We start from the raw sequence: 15,025 nt of genomic DNA, 5'->3' as shown, positions 1-15,025 counted from the left end.
TTACACTACACACCACTACATTGTCCTACACACACACACATACGCTCAAACACACACATACAGTTGATTGAGACTTTGCGCCTTTATCGTATAAAGCATAACGTATACGCCACATCGTACATTTTTACAATGGCTTCTTCTTCCAGTGCAAATGACGCTTCCCCCAGGACTCGTATTTTGTACTCGACTTGCGTGGGCGCAGCAACAGCAGCGGGGGAGCGGAGAAGAGGAAGGGGAGGTAAAGACGGCACATACACGGCGCCATAAGGTGCTTAAACATAATTTTGACCGCTTTGACCTTCACGTCAGCCTACTGGGCGCCTTACTTAATGTTCTTACTCTGCATTGCAGACATAAAAGTGAAAAAATCCAATAAAATATAAACAAACACAAAAAAAAAAACAGAAGCAAGCAGAAAAACACTAATAAAAGCAAAATGATATGACCTCTTTCCTGGGCCAGCGACTCGCATTTAACATTTTTTATTGTAGAATTTCAGAAGAGATTTTTACAGTTGGCTTCAGTAGCGCTAAAGCTGAACGTTCGGCGTTGAAGTTGAATGGCGACGCTCAACGTCCAGTGGTTGATGCTGCTGCAACATGTCGTATACGCAATTTTGTGTTTATTGCCTTGTAGCACTTTTATGTGTGCGTGCGACTGTGTGTGTGCGTCTGTGTGTGTGTAGAGTCTTGGCACATTACACTTACACACAGTGGCAGCATCGTTAGTCATAACTTGCTGCTCTTGCTGTTGCTTCTCGCGACGTGCAACATGCCACACAGCAAATCAATGAAGTGCCTCTGGCGGGGGAAGGTACAGAATCTGTTGCCTGGAGAATTGCCTGGCGTGAAGCGGCTCAAGTAAATTTCGTGTGGCCAACAGCATTGCAAAGTTGATTGATGACTTTGACTGATTGCCATCAAGACTGCTCACCACAGCCACCTCCCCTCGCTTTCGCTCTCGCCTTCTCTCTCTGTCTGGGCTGCGGTCAACCGATGATTAACTCAATCTGCTTTTGCTCTGGGCTAATGTCGAGTGAATTGCCGTCGTCCTTGACGTTCCTGACATGGCTCTAGCGCTGCTCATGGCAACGACAAGTTGTCAACGACGCTGCCGTCTGCCAACTAGTTCATAAATAATGCACTAACATTGCGAGTGTGAGCGTACATGTTGCATGTGGCAAGTAGGAGTGAAGAAAGTAGGCACATTCCAACAGTCAGAACAGTCACGACTCTGTTATTAATTATGCTAAAGACAGTGGGTCAGGCGTGGAACTTATTGTGTCATTTTAAGTAATTATCCGAGGTTAAACTGTAACCAGTTCTCAAAAGAGGGTGAAGAGTGACAGAATGTGTGCCGCAGACGTGATGAGCTGCCCCAAACATATTCTGTGGCAAGCATTAGACGTGCCAGACATGTGCAACTAATATATTGAAATGGCAAAGTTTGCGCAAATAAAAAGCACATGTGGCCACTCGATGTTCTTGCCAAACACTCCAAACAGTCTGCGCTGGCAATTCGAAATTCAATCTCGATGCGAGCGTTGCACTTTTAATTGTATTCGAGTTGCAAATTGCATTTGCTGCTGCTAGCGAAAAGTTTTCTTGGCCATATGCGAATGAGCACGCTTTTGGGGATCATTATACTTTCAATTTGCATGCGCTGAATTCGCGTTTTTCCATTATTCCAAAACCATTGCCTTTGAGTTGATTCACAATGGGCTTCATCGCATCACGCTTTACTAGATGTTGAGCAAAGACTCTGTTCTCAAAGCGCAGCTCATCTCAAGTGAGGCTGGGCACTAAACCAACCACCAACCAGCTAGTCAACCAGCCAACTAACCACTCGACGTCACAAAACTTTCCTAATTGCCTCCGGCATTTCAAATCGAGTGCTCGACATCAAAAGCTTTTGCTCTCTCTCTCTCTCTCTCTCTCTCAGGCTCTGTCTTTCCCCTCCAACTCAAACTCAACCAAATTCTGAACTAGTTCTCGTATGAGCTTGGCTCCTTTTGACCCTAGTCTCTTCAGTCTCCACACTCTCTGACGATGATTGCCAGCTTCTTTGTCAAAAGAACTCACTTTGCCGTTCATTAACAATGTCTAGAGGCTAGCCCAGCAGAGTAACTAAAGTACTACATATAGTTGACTATCCTATTCTTCTCCCTTCTTCTAATTTGTGCCTTGCTAACTTTTACACTAATTAATCGCAGATACTCTTACCATTTCCATTGCTGCCATTGTGCGCGTATCTCTATCACATATTTTTCTGTTTTCGGGCGAAACTAAATACGAACACATCATCCACACCCACTTTACTTGCTTGTTTTCTGTTGTTGTTACGGCTTTGGCTTTGTCTGCGCAACTCATACATATTTTAGAGTGAATATTGTGAATATTCTATTCTATTCACTGCGGACAAAGTGAACTGTCACTGTCCATACAAAAGGCAATGTTGACAACCTACGCAGTCGCCAAATTTTTCATAAACAATTTAATACCTTTCAAATACGCTATCAACTGAGCGAGTTAGTTGCTAGCTGAACTCGAATTAGGTATCGATTTCCTACTAGGGTATTTGATATTCGCCAAGCCTTTTCTTTACTGAAGTTCTTATTGATTGGAACAGCAATGTGAACAAGCCAAAATAATGCGCAACATTCGCCAATATAAATAAATGTTTCCATGTTTTGTATATTGCGGATATACGATTGGATATTTACTCTTACTCATACAAACTCACAATGCAGTTGAATTGACACAATAAAATTCTCTTTAGTATGCTGCTTTCATCTTTGCTTTTCAATTGGTCTTCCAGTCGTCACTGGCAACTTGAATCCATTTCCCTTAAGCTGCTGCTGCACTTGTTTTGATTCGTTTCGTTCTGTTCTGTTTTGTTTTGTGTGCATCTCTTCGGCCTAAGAGCCGCAACTGGCACTCTCACTTGATCCCATGCTAAGAACAAACGCAATTTCTTTCTCTCTGCCTTTTATCGCACTTCTTGCACAAGCAACACTTTCTCATGTGGCTGATCTCTTCGGCTTTGACGCTGTAGTTGAACTTGCAGCCATTTTCCATTTTTCATTCTACTTTTTCGTTTGAGAAATTGAAAGCAAAAAAGATCTGTCTACAAATATTTCTCGCTTTAATACTGCTTTTAATTGTTTTTTTCGTGCTTTCAATCAAATATGAGCAATTCAGTTATTGACATTGCCGTTGTCGTTATCGTTATCGCCTGTGCACATTTGTCTGCTCCAGAATGCGACCCTTGTCACAGAGTTCAATAAATTGCTGGCAACAAAGACTCGAAGGGATAGCTGCCGATGTCTCCAAGCTGATGGCTGAATAATCTCACATATTTTTTCGGCTACTTATGGCAAAAGTCAACATTAATTGGTCCCTTTGAGCTGGGATTGGGCACGTTCGCAAGGTGTAAAAAGGAAAAGTGAAAAACGCACTTGGGTTGTGTTGAAATCGTCAACAGCTTGACAAAAAGCATATCGTTTATAAGAGTTGCTTGTTCATCAGTGGAATAAAAAGGGACACACACACACACACTTTGGGGAGGGAGAAAAACATTTCACAGCTGAGAAGGACTTTCGGTCAGAGAGTTGGAAAAAATTAGATAAATTATTTGAACAGCATTCAATTTGCGGCAAACGGCAGAACAACAGAACAGAGACGACCGAGTAGGAAAAGAGAGGAGAGTGGAGGGGAAAGAAGAATGGGAAGGCCATGGCACATGAAATGCAAACACGAAACGTAAACACAACAATTTTGGGCTTTCGTTGCAGTTGTGGCTGGGAGAAGCTGCTACGGCAGGAAAAGAACGTTGAGAACTTTGCCTTCCAACTCATATTTTATTCAACTGGACCGGAGGACAACACAAGCGCCTGCTCGCCCGGCTATGGATACGGCTCTGAATCTGAATCTGACTCTGACTCTCAGTGTGGCAACAACACACCCGCCAAATAGCCGACCAACAGTAAACGGCTAACGAACTTCTGCAGCTGAGCTTTAGTCATTTTTCTTGCTCTCTTTTTGCGCTGTGTTTTCCTTTTTTGGTTAGCGTTTTCCACAATAGTGAAGAAAGTGAAAAAATGATGAGAATAAAGTGCAAGTTTACTGCCCAGAAAAGACCTGCCAGCCAACAGGCAGCCAGAAAACAAACGGACAGTATTGTGAGAGTTTTGGACTTGGCCTTTCTTATTGTGCCTCATTTGCATATCCCTTCGAATGGGCGGAGCATAACTCAGCAACTGGCTTATGTGGATAACCTGGCCTCTTAATTAATGTAAAAGCCTCTAATAACAGTTTTAATTGCAAGTCTTTGCGACTAAATAACAAGCAGCTTCTCTCTATACTTACTTTGTATATCTCAATTTGCTTTGCCTGTGCCTGAAAGTAGACTTCATTTTTTAACATTCCTGATGACAGCTTATCAACAACTGGCGGAGAAAAAAGAAAAGCTGTACTTGATGATGATCAATGAAAAGGTGCAATCTTAATCGCCTAGAGAAGGTCACATACATGGAGTACAGTACACACACTCTCACTTACAGTATATAATCGATTTAATGGTTTGGCCAAGCTCAAAATGAAAAGAATCTCGAGTGTGCTTCCGCTGATGGCAAGCCTGGTTGACTTTTTGCATTATCCAGAAGTTTGACAAAGGAAAGGAAATTATCATAAGTTTCGTTAGACTTGCGAGGACAGGGAACTTGCTTTAAAAGTATTTACGCAAACAGTGGCATGAGTGAAGGAGCCATAGATAGATAGAGAGACACACACGCACACATGGGGAAATGTTTTTGGGGGGAAAGTGTTTTATGAATTATCGATTTTCATTTAGGAGCATACTAAAGGGAGTCTGGGAGAATAGGAGACAATGGCGACACAACTAGGAGAGCACTCCTCAACTTAGTCTCTCAGTCGTTTTCATCTTGTTGTCGTGCTGTGTGACGTAATGAAATTCCTGCAAGGTATTTGACTTTCCCCACGCCGCGACCCCGCTCTTGACACTCTGATGTCTGTTGACTGTTGACTCTCGTCAGTCCTTGCTGACGGCACATCCGTGACATTGCAAAAAAAAAGTCAACAGATGCCTGGGGCAGAGTTGACATAATGGTGGGACAGTCGGAGACAAAAGTTGAATACCAAAATGGAATTAATGTAATTAACGCCGCGTGTTGCAGGCAAATTGTCTCACCACGTTCATTGTTGTAGTTGACATGCTCGTATTGTGGCCGAAATCACTTCAGATGATAGCTTTCGCCTCCCATTCATGGCCAATGGCTAAATGACCAAGTGGCTAACCAGTCAGCAGCTTAATCTGCCGAGGGATGACATCACGCAATGGCTACTGGTTGAGCGGCATGCAACCCAAAGTAATTACAGCCCCCATGAGGCAGGTGGCAGTTAGAGATGGGAGATGAGACATGGATGTCGCGATTTCCGAGTTGCGAGTTGGCCAAAAATATTTAGTTTGCTGTGAAGTTCGCTAATGGAGTGTGCAGTTCCATTTCGTTGGGCTTGTCTGCGCGTGTTTCCTCATTGCGCAAATTAATTAATAACGCCTGTAACATTATCTTTAATTAGATTTCAGTGACTTTCCACATAATATACGACCAGGCGTTCCTCAGCACGCCAACTTAGCTAACTTCTAGCTCCCATAACCTAGCGGGTGATAGATGTCAATCTCATACTTTTGAGTGAATTAAAAAGTCGCGCACTCTGATTAATTACCGCCCCCAAGCAATTTAAGATTTATCATTTGATGAGTTCAGCATAATTTATAACCGATTAAGTAACAGATAACAGTTATTAAATGACTTTAATATTTCCACTATTTAATGTGCCAAACACTTTGCATAATTATGATGAAAATCCTTTAAGCAGATTTAAGAAATAGACACACACACACTGCAAAAGAGCAAATGTATGTTTATTGAGTATACGCCTCGTATGCTTGTTAACATGGCAACTCATCATCATAAACATTTTCTCGATTGCCTGTTGCCGAGTGTAATCAAGTCATTAAAATCTCTGCCTCGATTATCATCATAACTCGAACGTGAGCTTGTCAATATTCTGTGAAACATGTGTTCAACTGACATCCTTCGTTCGTCAGTCCGTCAGTTAGGCTTCAATTCGTTTTGAGTGTGAGCAAGTTGTTATTGTAAATATGCCAGTAGATCAATTTAATCCATTTGAATTTAGTAGTAGATATATTCCTCTGCCTGCCAGCCAGCCAACCAGGCAATCCCTCAATCCCCGATCCCAGCTGCCTGCCAGTTTTTGCCAAAAGTATCATCCAATATTCGCTTCGCAATGTTTCTCACTTTGCTGCTGTTTTTGTTGCTGCACAATAAATATTGATTACGATGGTGTTTTCAAAGTATTTTCTGCTCTTCTCGGTTGTGTTCTGTTTTGTTGTGCGGTGGGTTTATTTGGCTGAGATGTCTGGCTTAATGTTCCGTTGAAATTCTAATTTATAAACCAATTAGCAGCCGAAGCTCATGGCGTTCCCATAAATTTAGCGATGCCAACAAATTTAATCAAACTGCTTGCTTCCCGTCTACTTTCCCCGCCGCGAAAGCGAGCCTTTACTCTTTGACTCCTGGGAAAAGCGAGTGAGACTGAGAGCAGTAAAGCTGTCCTGCCTGTCTGTCTGTCTCTCTGCCTGTGGAGAAGGCGTTCACTTAGCTGTAACTTGATTTCATTCACGCTTCGTTAATTCGTATCCGAATATAAATTAACTAGTTGTAATACTGTTTGCCTGCTTAGCGCATGGATTCATAGATGAGAACAGCGCGCATTCAGAGTCAGAGTCGTAGTCAGAGATGTGGTCGTAGTTAGTGCGATTATCCGGCCAAGGGCAATAAACGAGGCCAAACATCGAGGCAGATTAAGTTCCTTAATGCGTTCAATAGGCCAAGGGCTAATCTCTGTTTATGCCCCCAAGCTGTAAAATGGAAAAAAAAAGCTCAACCGAACGTAATGAATGAAATCACTGATGCTAGTAATTTGAATTTTTTTCAGTTAGTTGTATTTTATTTGTATTTATTAACTAGTAATTTATTCAAAATGAAACGTACAAAAGGTGCGAATACATAAGTGGAAAAACTATAATCGAAATAATATTCACAGATTTAGTTGAAAGTTTTAAACTTAATGCTACGCTTTGATTTCCATCAACACATACACGTTTTTTTCCCCCAACCCTGTTACAATATTATTTATTCAACATTTTTGCATTACGCGTATTCGTTACTCATACGTAGTGTTGCATTTAGTATCGCATAATGCGTTTGGGTCTTTAATTAATGCGCCTGTATGTATTTTTAATGATTTCATTTACGAATAGTTTTCCATTTTGCATTTGAATTTTACATTTTCCACTTCCATTCACTAACGCACTCTCTCATTTTGCCAGTGCTTACTTCTGATTCATAATGCATTTAGTTGAGCTCTTTGTCTCCTTTATCTATATCATATTTCTTTTGTTTACATTTTTTTTTTGTCGATTTTTTCTTTTTTTGAGCGCAACACGCATATTTTATTTACATTTAATTAATAACTTTTCTCTATTGTGAACATGCTTTAATTGTTATTTATTAATTGAGTCGCTGCTCCACTCCAGTCTATCCAATCAAGCTATTTGCTAGTTAGTAAAGTTCTGTTTTCTATGTTGCTGGAAGTATTTCATTATTCTTTTGTTTGCTATATTTACACTCTGACTAATTTGGATAAGGACTGTCTAGTTTGTTCGTAGAATTTTTGGCTATTCTGTACAGTTTTGTGATTCGTGCAACTCACTCCAAATGCAATTGCATTTCCAATTGCAATTGCAACTTATTCATTACTACAGAAGTACACACACTTAAATGCTAATCAGGAAGGCACTTGACATTCGAAACAATAACGTCAACATCAACAAAGTCAGACACACAAGAGAGACCAGAACACAGAGTTACAAACGTTACTCATCATCATACTTATGTACACACTCAGAGACAAACACACTCATAAAAGTATTCATACACTTAGTAGATCTGCCAAGACTAGAGACTATGACCTAGATTGCTGTTGTCTGCAGCGTTTCATTTTCCACACACACATACATATACATATATGCACACATATTTACACAACACATTCACTCTGGAGCTACCTCAGCTTGGCTTGTTGTGGCAATCCATTAGCTTTGGCTGGCCAGATCCTTCCGCCGACCTGCGCTCTGTGACCTGCAGCCTGCGACCTTCGTTCCGGGCCGGATATTAATTACGCTCATCCATTTGTAGCGCATTAATCCCGAATACACACTGAATTATGCACACACGCGAAATCGCTCATACGACAAGTTGTACACAGCGCCTGAGTTATGACGAGCTAGTCATGTTTACAAACATTCGGCAGCATGAGGCGTTTATACGGCTTAGCACCTTATATAATTCTCATACACACACACACGCACACACACGCCTACTTGATGTGTAGACGATTATGAAGATTCACTTGCGAGAGTTGTTTTTGGCAAATGGAAATATTGCGAAAATTGATGAAGGCAACGCAAGCATATTTCGGCTCGCTGGCAACCCATTAGTTTTCTCTTCCCTCCCTTGCTCTGTTCTAGTGTTTATGTGTGTATTTACATTATTGATAACATTAAATGAGCCTGACGCAATTTGTTTTCATTCTTGTGGCCGCCTTCGCCTTCAACTTCGACTTAGCCTGCGATTTGTCTCGCTTAAATCATTCATACGACGCCGCAGACACACAACAAACACATTTTCCCGAGCGCTTAACCTAAACATTGTGCTAACCTAAAGTCGCTAGAGATGCAGAGATAGAGAGAGAGTAAGTGACTAGACTTCCATCCAGAGTTCAAGTTGTGTCTGTCTGCTCCACGCATTCACAATTTACAATTACAGGAAGCTCGTCCACACATTTATACTTATTTATGTATTTGTTTATACATTTAAAAACAGACATCATCATCGTCGTTCACGAATTCACCCCCTACACACCTGCTTGCTGTGGCTCCGACTGCTTTTTGGGACTCAGACTATTCCCCAGTTGATTTGTATTGTCTTCTGTGCTGAATGTGTGACCCGCTCTCGCCTCCAGCTAGGGTCTGGGCACCTGGACTCCCGCCTCGGCATCGCAGCTCTGCACTTGCGGGGCGGGCACGCTGATGGCTGTGGTGTAGACATGAGGCTCGCAGTCCACCGAGCTGGGTCATCCGTAGTAGAACTGCGAACCGACCGAGAGGCCAGTCGACAGAGTGCGTGGAGCCGTACCATCGTACGACAGCTGTGGCTGCAGCATGACTGCCGCGGTGGGCTTAGTGCGACGCAGCGTTGAGGTGCCTGGAACTGCCACGTGACTCAACGGTGCCATGGCCAGCGGCGATGTTGTGGGCGCCTGCTGAGCCGAGGGATGTGCGGGCGAACCACTGGCCAGCGAGGAGGGTGGCGTCGGTGTGTTGCTGGGTCGCTGGAGCACGCCGACGCTCTCGGCATTTATGAGATAGCCACCGCGGATTGTGGGCGCCGTTGTGTACTGTGTCAGCGAGGTGAGGGGCACCATGGTGTCTGTCGAAGAGAATGCTTGATGCACAGCTATCGCAGGAGAAGGTCGAATGCTCAGGTATACTTACTCATGCCGCTGCTGCCGGGCAAAGGAACGCCTGGACCATTGGCGCCAATGACAATGGCTGGCGCTAGGATGGTCGCTTGGCCAGGAGGTAAGCTGCCCGCGCTGCTGGTGGCTACATACGAGCTCGGCGCAATGCCGATTAGATCCGGCGATTGTCTGGCACCCACCAGCAACGAGTTGGGAATCAAGCCAGGCGTAGCTCCTGAGCCTTGAACCGTGGCCAGTTGACTGGGCGAAAGGCTAGCGTAGAGACTACCAGCTGGTGCGTAGGTGATGTAGTTCTGCGGTTGCAGTTGATGTTGTTGTTTAGGTGACTGCTGGGGAAGATGGAACACGGCGGGCATACTCACCTCGTTCTTGGATACACTGGGCACAGGTATCGAGGTGGTCAGATCAATGTCCGCATCAATCTCCGAGATGGTGTCGTTAAACCCACTCGGGATGGTCGTCTCATCCACCATGCCGCCTGTGCCGCCCTTGGAGGAGTTGGAGTGAGTGTCACTGGCCATGCGACGACGCTGGAGAACGAGGCGAGTGGCCACAATGACAATGGAGCAGAGCACGCCCAGGGATCCGATGATTAACAGATACAAATAGAGGCGCTGCTGGTCGTCTGCGAATGCAAATGGGAATGGGAATGGTAATAGGTTGGCAAATCCTGAATATCATTATTAAAAAGAAAGAATTCATTCAGCGCGGCAAGCTGAGCCAAGGATTTGCATAGAAGGACCACCACGTGCCTTTTGTTAGCTGCCAAATTGACTTTAAGTTGACTTTAAAGTTGTTTGTTTGTAAACAACATTTGACATTCACAAATGTCAGTCAGCCTCCCCTTGGTCGAGTTCCCTCAATCTTATTTGGGATTAGACTCGTGTTGTCAGACTTTGCTATTCATGAGGCCATCTGCTGCCAAAGACAGCAGAGGCATAGACACTAAACTGGGGTCTTGGGCTTACTTGTGTTTTTCTATTATTGCGAATGTAACCAATCGCTTAGGAGCTCCCCACTCAGCATGGACTGGACAACCAGCAGAGGAGCAAAAAAGAATGGGTAGTCGAATAGTTGAATGCTTGACTTACCCTCCAGGCTTAGGTCGGCGCTGTGTGTCATCACGGGATTGACGCCACTGCCATCGGTATCTGCATCCAGTGAGCCGTTTGTCACGCTCTGAATGCCATCTGGATTTGAGCTACCCTGGAGCCTGGTGCCATTGATGCCGCTGCTGGTTCCATTACCCTGCGCCGTTTTCGTCGTGTTGCTGTACAGCTTGGGTATGGCTTCGGGACTCCTTGTAGATGAGCTCGTCGTCATACAGGTCGTTGATGTCACCCTCAAAGTCCTCCGTCTCATCGGCCTCCACCTCCGAGTCGTTGCTCTCCTTCAGCACTTGCTTGGGCACTGCGGAACAAAGACGCCATTCGCATTCACATTCACATTCGCATTCACAACGTTCATTGAGGCCCCCAAAACGAGCAACATAAATCACGCGGCCAAGTCAAATGCATCAATCTTGTGACCTGACGCGCGATTCTGATGCGAGAAAAGCGCCAACAAAGGAGCGCTCTAAATCATTGTGAGTGGCAGGGAGCAAATGCTCGCCCTGTCCCATCCACTTGAGTTTCTTCTCCCCCTCTCTACTTACCGCATGTGTAAACAACCTTCAGATACATTCGTGAGTTGGGCTGGCAGGGTGTGCCAAAGGTATTCGCATCCGCTGCCAGGTTGCAGCGCCTTCTCCCATGGCAAATTTGCATCACAGTCTCGGTGGCAAACGATGCCAGGCACGCTACAGCGAGGGCAGACAGTACAGTAGAGTCAGTGCGATGCAATTCTGCATCCTTTTTGGAAGGCAAGTTGTATACTTACTCTCCTCGCGCACTCCTTGGGGCTGGGGACATTGAATGCTCTCGTACTCGGTGCGGCCAAAGCTGGCACTGTAGACGGCAATCCTGGAGTACGGGTTGCACTCCAGCTGGGCGACATCGTTATGGCAGGCTACCTTGCTGCGGAACTCATCTGCGAAATCCAAATTGCACAAGTCAATTCATGAAGGAAAACACCCACGAAACGCTCAACGCGAAACGCGCAACGCGTGTGTTCATTAGCGAAATTTGCCATTTTCTATCTTAAGTTTGTCTCCCTTTATTCTCATGTCAAGTCAAGTATCTTTATACAGTGCTCGCTCCATACAGTGACTTAATAAATACAATACATAAATTCAACGGTCTAACTATTTAAATAGGAAATATGTTATGTATAGAAATATTTATTTCAATGCTTTAAATAAAAATTTAAATTAATTAAAACAATCCAGTAGGTACAAATTTAATTCACAAATGATTTCAATTATTTTAAAACAAGATTCCTATTCAGTTCATTCTATAACTTTTCTTTAGCAAGTTTTAACAATGAACACATTTACTTTTCGAAGCAAACACTGTACAAAATTAGTGCTCAATCTTACGTAAGTTCGCCTAATTGAATGCTCACTCCTTGGAGCGCGTTCTCTGTAATTCTACGTTGCGAGCAGTCCGTGTCTTGGCTTGCCAAGATAATGTCATACTCGCTCTGATTAAAGTGTAATCAATGATTCAGAACTTTGTAATTGAAAGTCACGAGCTACTCATTTTCTGGCGCATCATTTCAAGCCGAACTTTTCGCTCGCAAATTCAAATATTCATTCGACAATGGCTGCAGCACTCCACCATTCTCTCTCTCCTCTTATCACTTCCTTCCCTTTGCAGTCCCATGTGCTGTGCGCTGCATGGAAACTTAATTTTGTATCGTCGCTGCTATTTTCAGTTACACAAAAGCACGTCCAAATGCTATTCGAGGTTCGTGGACAAAGTTGCCGCTGTTCCTGGTAAGTCTAGGCACATTTACTCATCCCACTCCCATCGTTCCTTTACTTCCTCTTTGCTAACGGACTAGTCAATGCCCGCCCTAGTGCCGATGCCTCCATTCCACCTGACTGCATTTTCGGAACGCACGACAGCTCGCTAAACTCGCTGTCTGCTTGTTCGATGTCTCGTTGGTTCGTTGTCTGGGTCTAGTCCTCGCTGTGGCTCTGGTTCCGTGTCTGAATCTGTCAGTTTCAACAGTATTTGCTCGACAAAAATATCGACGCTGCAGCGTCGCAATGTGTACTCGAGGGACGAGAATGAAAACTGGAACTGGAACTGGGACTGGGACTGGACACATTCTGAAATGCTAAACCAGCCGAGAAGCCAAAAGTCCGGATGAAGCCAACACTCGTTCAACTCATTCGGTTGGACGTTTATGTGTCGAAACGAGTTTGTTGTGCTTAGCTTCCATACACAATACGTATACGTAACGTATTACGTATACGTAGCGTAGAGCGAGAGTAAGAGGGGAGAGAGAATTTGTTAGCCATTTTACGTGTCCCATTGTACGCCCAATAAATTCCAAGCAAATTAAACAAAACTTTCGCTCGTCGTCGGTTGTGACTTACATGGACGACATTTGTAGGCGACTTCGACGATTTTGCGACTCTTGGGACAAGGATCGTTGCTGATTGCATTCGAGCTGCTGGCCGTGCTGCTGTGGTAGCTGCTGGTGCCGGATGAGTCGCCCACTCCGCTGGCGCCCAGGCCATAGAACTGCGGGGAGCCGTGGAACTTGCAGTGCTTCTTCTTCTGGCAAGCCTCCACCACGGTCTGCAGCAGGGAGTACTGTCAACATAGAGAAAGAGAGAGAGAAAAAACGAAAAAAGAGGTAAAGAAAAATCAGTTGCAATTTAGTTTTCAATTCGCCAGCTCCTTCGCCTGGTGTGCGCAAACAGAAAAGAAGCTGAAAAGTGAACGAGTTCAGGAACTGGGCGGAAATTGTAAACTTTTACAAATTGAAATAAAATATTTGCATTAAAAATGTAATTGAAGTGTTGCCCGACAAGTTTGGCTTACGTTGAAGTTTTCCATTTATTTAGCGACATCTTTAATATCATAACTAACATTAACTATGTGTACCTATGTACGTAAGAAAGCAGCTCCTTTTCCTTTACCATGTGGCAACAGCTGGAACAGATTGCTAATCCATTTGTTATGGCCCCCAGACGACTGACTGACTGTCAGCTATTCAATCAGTGCCCACATTGTTGCTAACGATGTGCATTTCTCTCAGAATTATGTACGAAATTCCGCTTTGTTTACTGTTCTATTTAGTGTGACAGACGAACAGACAGCCGGACAGATAGACGGACAGACAGACAGGCGAGCTTGGGAGCAACGTTAGTTGGCGAGTGGCAGTTTCGGCTGTCACACGAATGTTTTGCGCCTTCTCGTAATCCGCAACGCGAGTGTAAACTGTTTATTTTCAAGTTATTTTTCACTATCTTGCGTTGACAGCCCGCAGAGGAAAGGCGGACAGACAGACAGGCGGACAGACGGACGGACGGACGCACGGTCGGTTGGGCAGCCTCAATGTCTGACAGCAGGTTTAGATTTGTCGACTCTGTCAGTCGGGCGAGTCGTCACAAAATTTAATAACAACGACAACGGCGACGACAACGTGGGCGACAACAACGCCCAGCAGAGACATAGAGGCAGAGAAATAGAGAGAAAGCGAACAGCGCGGAGAAAACAACGACTCGAACAATGGCGACAGAAAAAACGAGAGAGACAAAAACGATGCGAGAAATTATTTGCTGCGGTTGCCGTTTTTAGCGAAGCGTCATGTTGACGCAAAGGCCGAGTTCTAACTTTTTTGATGGGCTAGGGAAATAGTAGGGAGAGTGATGAGGGGCCTCCTAATGATACCCCATGGGACGTGAAGGAATCTTGGCCCCAAAACTCAGCGTGGGTCGCTGGAGTATCTCGCATTGACTTTGCCTGACAAAAAAGGCAACTTTTCTTGGGCCTTTGTCAATTTTCTTCTTCGCATATGTATAAGTATATGGGTATTTGTACTTTTCTGTGTTTGTGTGTGTGTGTGTGTGAGTGTGTTTTCACTCTGGCAACTGCCACTTTTAACAAACATTAAAAACAAAATGAATTCAGCTGTCTCGTATTGTTTTCTACGTTGTTGAATTTGCTCCAAATTTAAATTGATTTCGTCCGCTGCGCATGAATTTGGGTTCAAAGGATGCCTTCCCAAATGTCGGGCAAAAGGCAACTGAAATGTTTAATGAATTGGAAGCGTTATTCGGAATTCGGACAGAACGCCATTCTCTTATCCCTTCCCCCTTACCCTCCTCCCCCTGTTTGTCCCTAACTGGAATTTATAATGACAAACTGCCTCAGCTTGAGCGGACTCAACGGACGCAGATTCAACAGCAATCCCTCGCTTCCGCCCAGGCCTACATCGATCTATCTTTCTAGCTTTCGCCTAATTGGCCAAATTCAAGGAAA

General features: G+C 44.2%; 2 protein-coding genes across 2 annotated transcripts in view; both read right to left on the bottom strand.

Moving 5' to 3' along the window:
- The window catches only part of LOC133839126 (glutamine--fructose-6-phosphate aminotransferase [isomerizing] 2), a 120,058-nt gene that overhangs the window by 26,939 nt on the left and 78,094 nt on the right, over nucleotides 1-15,025 (bottom strand). The gene's annotated exons all lie outside the window — the stretch shown is intronic.
- Nucleotides 5,883-15,025, bottom strand: part of LOC133837127 (uncharacterized) — a 31,223-nt gene continuing 22,080 nt past the window's right edge. Inside the window, 8 exon segments of the mRNA XM_062267790.1 lie at nucleotides 5,883-9,595; nucleotides 9,661-9,940; nucleotides 10,010-10,272; nucleotides 10,739-10,940; nucleotides 10,942-11,057; nucleotides 11,302-11,445; nucleotides 11,526-11,675; nucleotides 13,132-13,351. Coding sequence (XP_062123774.1) covers nucleotides 9,240-9,595; nucleotides 9,661-9,940; nucleotides 10,010-10,272; nucleotides 10,739-10,940; nucleotides 10,942-11,057; nucleotides 11,302-11,445; nucleotides 11,526-11,675; nucleotides 13,132-13,351 — 1,731 coding nt within the window. The 3' untranslated portion in view covers nucleotides 5,883-9,239.

Source organism: Drosophila sulfurigaster, chromosome 2R (genome assembly GCF_023558435.1).
Source record: "Drosophila sulfurigaster albostrigata strain 15112-1811.04 chromosome 2R, ASM2355843v2, whole genome shotgun sequence".
In the NCBI taxonomy this organism is placed as follows: domain Eukaryota; kingdom Metazoa; phylum Arthropoda; class Insecta; order Diptera; family Drosophilidae; genus Drosophila; species Drosophila sulfurigaster.
This window is presented reverse-complemented; position numbering and strand designations above follow the sequence as displayed.